Here is a 7,912-nt window from a genome sequence, read left to right as displayed (position 1 = left end):
ACTGTCATAAAGATCCCAGTCAAGAAGACCCAATGGAGAAGTCCTACTCTAACGTATGAGGTCATCAGGAGTGGACTCAAATAAGGGGCACTGGATTTGGGGTGGTTTTTCATTTTGCTTTTAATACTGGAATACTTGATTTTTCCGAATTAAGACTTCTGATGTAAGGTTGTGCTTAAGAATACATACAATATTAGAATTTATGAACAGGTTTAGAAAACAAGAAAATCTGACCCTTCCTCCTTTCCCCCAACACATGCTTGTGGTGTTACAGTGTATTACTGAGAAACACTCATCAAAATTATTATCATAAACATTGTGTAGAGATAAAGATCAATGATTCCCTTCAATGGTTATAGTATTCTGTATAGCTGATAAATGAGTCATCCTGCCACACACATCCCCCACAGCACCCCCAGACCCTGTTCACATGAAGCACAAAGGAAAAAGGGCAGTAACAACATGTGGGATTATTAAGCCTGTTTCCCAGGATTTCAACTATTGTAAATCAACAGACACACATCAATAATCAGGATACCTGTTTGTGTAGCAACATGGGTATCCCACTGAGAGGACTGGAGGAAATCTGCTTCATTCATGTGTGTGAAGGATGTGGTTTAGGAACAAGGTATAGCATTAGCAACATTGAAGTAAAACAAATAATGTGACACTAGAAGGCAACACTGTTCATTTAACATAACCAGTTACAATACAGTAACTAACTCAGACACTCTCAGGTGTAAATTACACAAATCTGAAAGTTGCATTTATTAGTTAATGCCTTATTCCCAGACAGGTGCTTACTCAACAGTAAAATCTGGTTTTGCATACCAAATTTAAAGCTACTGAATAAACAAAGTTTTTGTTGTTGTTTTTAAACAAACTGAGCTGTCACACATGTAGCCAAACTATCTGTGTACATTTAAAATATTGTTGTTGTTATGTGCCTTGGAGTCAGTTCCGACTCATAGCAACCCTGTATAGGGTTTCCAAGGCTGTAAATCTTTATAGGAACACAAAGCCTCATCTTTCTCCTGCCGAACAGCTGGTAGTTTCGAACTGCTGACCTTGTGGTTCACAGCCCAATTCGTAACTACTACGCTTCCAGAGCTCCTTACATTTAAAATATTTTTCTCTAATTCTATAACAATGCTTTATTTTTACTAACACCAGTAGAAATTAAATATGAATTCTACTAATAGGCAGAAATCCTTGACGATTGGATGGTTTTAAAGCATCCCTTAGGAATATTACAAGGAAACTGACTTTACATAAGTAGTCTAACAGGCTGATAACATTTTGGGTGAGACTTGTTGGAGCAAGAGCTAAGATACCCTAAAAGGACCTAAAGAGATGAAGGTTCTCATCACACATGATTTCTCCAACTTAGGTTGCTAGCCATGCCTAAGCACATGTGAAATTTTGCAAGAGAGTTTGTGATTTCTAACAATTCGCCCTCTTGAAGGCCCTTTGCAGAGTAGAGTCTCTAAGTAAAGGGGATCTTTTTGCTTTGTGTCAATAGCTCCAGAGTGGTTGGGGGGGTGGGGGGGTCTGGATCCAGTCAGAGGATGGTGCTTCTGAATGGGGCCCAGAATCCTCTGGGAGTCACCTAAACTGGCCTGCACAGACTGGTACAGACCCGCCCAGGACCCCTCAGGGTCAGAGTAGGGCAGCTACACAGGAGGAGTGCATTCAATGGGGAGATCACTTACGACCGAGTTTTTCATCATAGCTTTCACTGTGAAGCCCTCGGAAACCAGGGAGTGCGGCTGGTGCAAAGGTAGAGCCTGTTGGGCCAGCAGCTTGGTCCTCTTCGGCATCTTGTCTGGGCATTTGTTTAAGCTTAGGGTCTCTTTTTCTGCCACCATCTTCCTAGGAAATGTCTTGTTCTCATACAAAAAAAAAAAAGTGTTTTAGGAATCAGTGGGGCTTACGGATGTGAGAAGACAATCGGGGAAAAAATGTCAAAAGGCTCAAAACTGATCGAAATTCAACCCCTCCTGGTGGCCAGGTCGATCCAGATGTTTGGCAGCTCCTAGGTGAAGGGAGTTTGGGGGAGGGGAGGGGCGGGAGGAAGGCAGGACCGCGGCTAGAGCAGCAACAAGCTTCCAAAGGTAAGCCAGAGGTTGCTAAGCGACAACATCAACATTGCGGCCGAACGGCCTCACCCTGTCGTGACGTGGGCTTCCTGGGCCTTGAAGCCGGAAAGGGCCGCGGTAGAAACACAGACGGGGCGAAGACCCGGCTGTGCGTCAAGACTACGACTCCCAGCAAGCCAAGGGCCACGAGGCATATGCGCATGCGCACTGCTGGAGGGTGCCCGCGAGAGCCGCAGTGGGAGGTAGTGAGTAGGCGGGGAGAAGAGGCGATGCGTCTCCGAACTACGACTCCCGGCATGCTGCGAGCCTCAGGCCTCTGCGCGTGCGTACTAGTCCGGTGTGAGACAGGGGGAACCCAGACCAGAGCGACATCCAGGGAGAGTGGCCGTGGAAGGCAGCGGGCGCTGGGCGCGTGGCCCTATTGCCGAGCGGCCGCCGCCCGCCCAGTGACCATGATAGGTACGTGGTGCCTGCCAGGTACAGGTGTGTGCGCCGCTATGCCGTGCCGGGCCGCGGGGTCGGCGGCACGTCATGACCCCTGCAGTGGCAGGTAACCAGTGTCCACGCGGCGTGGGCTCCTGCCCCGCAGAACTCGGCCGGGCCTGCCCGGATAGGAGTGTGTGTTCGGCGATCCTCAGTCAAGTCAGCGTCCAGGGACACCAGCCAGGGTTGCCCATGGTCCCATGCCCCGGCCAGACTCGCCCAGGTGCCCTTTACCTTGTCCAGGTCAGCCTGGCTGGCTAACCTTAGGTACAACAGTAGGACTCTTTAAGGGCTATATGATCACGTGCCCGGCCAGACCTGCCCAGGTGTCCTCCCTCCCTCACTTGTCTAAGTGAGCCAGACTGATTCACCTTAGGACCTTAGGACGCATTGGAACCTGTCAGTAGGATTCTGTAAGGCCCACATGCCTGACCAGACCCTTGTGGGATCAGGAGCACCGCCTTTCTCTGCCCAGGTGGCCTTCACCTTGTCTATGTGAGCCTGGCTGGCTAACTTAAGAAACAGTAGGACTTTTAAGGGCCACATGGTTACATGCCCTGGCTGACCCACCCAGGTGTCTTCCCTCACCTGCCCAGATAAGCCTGGCTGGCTAACCTTAGGAACAGTAGGGCTCTTTAAGACCACTCTGTCACATGCCAGACCAGACCCTCCCAGGTGTCTTCCCTCACCTGCTCAGATGAGTCTGCCTGGTTCACATTAGAGTACATTGAACCCCTGTCAGTAGTACTTCTTAGGGTCTACATGGCCACATGGTGCCCCAGTCAAACCACCCACGTGTTCTCCCTCATTTGTCCAGATGAACCTGGCTGGTTTACCTTAGGACACACTGGAACCCGGTGACAATAAAACTCTAGTGAAAGGTAGGCACATAGAATTGATGGTTGGGATGAAGACATGCTTTCATTGCGTTTATACTTCTTGCTCTCCGTGTTTTCCTTCTGAGCTGCTCCCTAAAAGTCTATGATGAAAAGATAATTAGTAGTATTAATAGCAAAGACTGAATCTGCTACATTTTACATAACAAATTAACTACAATATGTATTCTGAAGCAAAAGGACCTAGATGTGCCCAGAGTAAAGCTTTGGGAGTGGATATTATAGAGTTGTTCCTACACACGCTGATGTTCTTTCAGAGGCCATCCCTGGGAATGGGTGAGAATACAGCAGGGTAAGTTCATGGAAAATTAAAAGAGAATGGAATTTTTCCATGCGCTTTTTGAAGCCCCTTCTTATATCAGGGGTACAATGAGATTGTTTCACTTTATTACTGGGGAGTATCACTTACAAAACAATTTGAATACAGCAAGTATATGTGAATTCAGAGGGTGACAGTCCAGAGAGGTGGGTGATGGATTTATAAAATATCTGTGTGTCTTAGTTCCCTGGTGTTGCTCTTAACAGAGCTATCACATATGGATGTCTTTAATAAACGGACGTCCATCTTCTTCACATTTCTGAAGGCTAACATTCCTAGTGGGGGTCACCTTTGTTGGTTTCTGGAGGCATTCCTTGGTTCCCTGGGGATCTTTACGTGGCATCTGTCTTCTCCCCTTGGGTGCTGGCTGTTGTCTTTAAACTGATCTTATGAGTCCGAAATAACTAGGGAGGGTTAGGACACAGCTGACACTGAGATGGGTCACTAACTTAGCAACGTAGATTTAGGGGGAACCCACCGACTGCTCCTCAGAAGCCCTATACAGAGTTGCTGAGTCAGAACTGACTTGATGGCATTTAACGGCGACAACAGGCACAGAGAAGCATTTTCTGTTGCTGTTAGTTGCAGTTGATTGCACAAGGAGTCCAGGATACACCGTGGAGTAAACGGTGGGCTGCTAATCTCAAGGTCAGCAGTTCAAACCCATCGGCCACTTTGGGAGAGAAAGATGAATCTCTCTGCTCCTGTAAAGACACATCATCTTGGAAATCATAGAAGTTTTGTTCTGTTTTATGAGTTTAAATCAACTGCAGAGCATGGATTTATCAATGAAATAAACCAGGATGACCTTCTTAATCTTAACTCGGTCCTGTTGGTGGTGGTGTTAAGCGCCATCATATTGGATCCGACTCATAGAGACCCTGTGTAACAGCTGGTGGGCTTGAACCACCGACCTTGGATTAGAAGTCAGTGTTTATCCTGCAACAGTGAATGCACTCAAGTGGATAATAAAAAAATTCCCCTTGATTTCACGAATGAACAAAGTGCTGCCAGTGATTTTTAACACTGAGTGTAGTGGTTAACATTACCGAATTCTTTTGGTGGGCACATTGCAATAAAACTTTTAATGGCCAGTTTTGGACTTGAGTGTGTTGAACAGTGCTAAAGCAAGTGAAAGGCAGTGATTGGAAGTGTCTGGTCTGATGGGTTTCCTGCTTTTGTTGCAAAAATGTGGACCCAGCGAAGGCATCGTTCTCTCTATCCAGTGCTACTCATACTCAGGAGGTCATCCCCAAACCAAAAGCCAGACCATTGCCATCAAGTCTGGGTCAACTTATAGCAACTGCTATAGGATTTCCAAGACGGGCTCAGATAGCCTCATCTTTTACCCACCTTGGAATGACTGATGCTTTTGAATTGCCAACCTAGCAGTCCAGTGTTTACCCTACAGTGCCACCAGGGCTCCTAAATCTGGAGGTCAAGAAACATATAAACATACACATATCAGGGGATTGTTTCTTTTGTTAAAGACAGCTGAACACTTCATCATCTTGCTCCCTTGGCCTGCGTTCTCTGCGTCCTACCCTTCTTTAACACAAATAATCATCTTCCTTGGAAACCCTATGCAGGGTCACTATAAGTCATAACCTTCTGATTGGCACTTAGCAACAACAACAACAACAACTTCCTTTACTTTTGTTGTTGCTGAGGGGAAAGGATGTGTGAGTCAGATAGGGGTGAAGGGGGCTTGAAGGGTACCTCACTCCTTTTTAGTTTTACCAAATGTAGATTTGTCTTCTTGCCTCCTAGTACTTACATTTCCCATGTGGATTGTGATTGATACGTTAAGTCCCCAGACAGTTTCAGAAACATCATCTTATTGAAGTCGATGAACAGTAGGGCCTTGGGAGGAGTATGCCGGCTTCATGAGGATAATGAAGCAGAGTAGAAAAGATTAAGAGAAGACCTTTTAGAAAAATCTAATTGTAGACATCTCTATTAAAAATATTTAAAATAGTTGTTCATCAATTTAAAACACAACAACAATAAAACTTTGTATCAAAGAGCTCTGGTAGCGTAGTGGTTACGAGTTGGCTGCTAACCTCAAGGTCTGCAGTTCAAAACTACCAGCTGCTCCACGGGAAAACGATGAGGTGAGGCTTTCTGTTCCCATAAAGATTTACAGCCTCGGAAACCCTGTATAGGGTCGTTATGAGTTAGAACGGACTCCTCGGCACATAACCACTATCACCACCACCACCATCATCATGAAATGGATGAATGTTTACAGAACAGATCATCAGTTTTACATTGAACAATTCATACACAATGAGCAGGATCAGTATTTTTTATGTTTTAATTTTGATTTAAAAGCTCTTTGTGATTAAATACCAAATTTTAGTGGTAATATTTGTGCCACATTCTAATTGACCTATGGGGCTGACTGTAGACATGTGGATAATATCTTATACTGAAGTGTTATTGTTAGGTGCCATTGAGTCGGTACCAACTCATGGTGACCCTGTGCACAGCAGAATTAAACACTGCCCCAACCTTACAATCGTTGCTACATGTGAGCTCATCGCTGCTGCCACTGTGCCAATCCATCTCGTTGTAGGTCTTCGTCCTTTTCTCCCACCCTCCACTTACCAAGCATGATGTCCTGATAATGTGTCCGAAGTATGAGAGGCAAAGTCTGGCCTTCCTGGCTTCCAAGGAGTATTCTATCTGTGTTTATTCCATCAGATTGGTTTGTGCTTTTGACAGGCCATGATATTTTCAGTATTCTCTAATGCAACAGCTTAAATGCATCAATTCTTCTACGGTCTTCCTTATTCACCGTCCAACTTTCACATGCATATGACGTTATTGAAAATACCATGGCTTCAATCAGGTGTACCTTAGTCCTCAACACTTTAAAGAGGTCTTGTGCAACAGATTTGTCTGATACAGTACGTTGTTTGTTTTCTTGACTGTTGCTTCCATGATTTTTGATGCTGGATACAGCAAAATGAAATCTTTGACAACTTGAATCTTTTCTCTGTTTATATGGATGTTGCGTATTGGTCCACTGGTGAGAATTTTTGTTTTCTTCACATTGAGATGCAACCAATAGCAAAGACTGTTTTTTTGATCTTTATTAGTAAGTATTTTAAGCCCTCTTCATTTTCTGCAAGGAAGGTTGTATTCTCTACATATTGCAGGTTGTCAGTATTGAAATTCAAATTCAATATCTTATGTTTTGAGACTATTATATATATATACATATGTTTATTGTGAAATGAGTGATCGTTTACATGGGAGAGCATCGGTTTCACACACATTGTGTCATTGCAATAATTACAATCTCCTTCTTGCCTCATCATTCAACAGTATTTGTTTCTACTCCCTCTGCTATTTTTTTTTTTTTTTTTGCAGGGGGTGGGGGTGTACACAAAAAAACTCAGGAATATATAATCATTTAAATAACCAAATGGCACATTCTGAAAACCTACCTCTTGGTCGCTAGCACACAGCCTTTCTCTTTCCATGAGTCTAGAGTACTTAACTGCTGTATCTCTCCATGTCCTCATCTCTGCCTCCATCTCTGGTGTTGTATTTTATCTTTTTTTAGTGTAATATTTAGAGCATATCTTTTCTGTACCATACTTAAGGTGGGCTCAAACCACCGGCCCTGTGGTTTACAGTCCAGTGCTTATCTTGTGAAGCCTCCACACTCTCTAACTATGCAAATAATCTAGGTAAAGGAACATTCAGGCAGCTTAGACATGATTCTAATCATTGGCAATACTCATATGAGCATTTTGGCATTTGTGGCTCTTCACTTGTATATGTAAACATATGACTTATAGAGCAGATTCCTTGCCAAGTCAGTTCCTGCTCATATGCACCTAGAGGAGGGTTTATGAGGCTGCAAATCTTTGTCATCTTTCTCCCAAGGAGCCGCTGGTGGGTTTGAAATGCACATATTGTGGTTAGCAGTCCAGTGTGTCAGGTAAAGATTTCAGTACGGTTTCTGGGCAGATTTGACATTATGATTGTTACTATTAAATTTTCTTAAAAGAAGTGTCATACTTTGTATTGGTGCTGTAGGATAAGCACTGGAGTGTAAGTTTGGTGGTTCAAACTCACCAGCCGCTCCTTGGAAACGTTTC

The 7,912-nt window shown here is 44.4% G+C and overlaps 1 protein-coding gene across 2 annotated transcripts in view; it reads right to left on the bottom strand.

The window, feature by feature from the left end:
• PACRG (PARK2 co-regulated) overlaps window positions 1–1,868 on the bottom strand; it is a 670,998-nt gene extending 669,130 nt beyond the window's left edge. For both annotated transcript variants that reach the window (XM_006871168.1, XM_006871167.1), the window contains exon 1: window positions 1,713–1,868. In XM_006871168.1, coding sequence (XP_006871230.1) covers window positions 1,713–1,868 — 156 coding nt within the window. The remainder of the gene's footprint in view (window positions 1–1,712) is intronic.
• Between the last annotated feature and the right edge of the window lie 6,044 nt (window positions 1,869–7,912).

Source organism: Chrysochloris asiatica, unplaced genomic scaffold (genome assembly GCF_000296735.1).
Source record: "Chrysochloris asiatica unplaced genomic scaffold, ChrAsi1.0 scaffold00162, whole genome shotgun sequence".
Classification (NCBI taxonomy): domain Eukaryota; kingdom Metazoa; phylum Chordata; class Mammalia; order Afrosoricida; family Chrysochloridae; genus Chrysochloris; species Chrysochloris asiatica.
The sequence above is the reverse complement of the archived record's forward strand: the minus strand, read 5'-3'. Positions and strand labels throughout refer to the sequence as shown.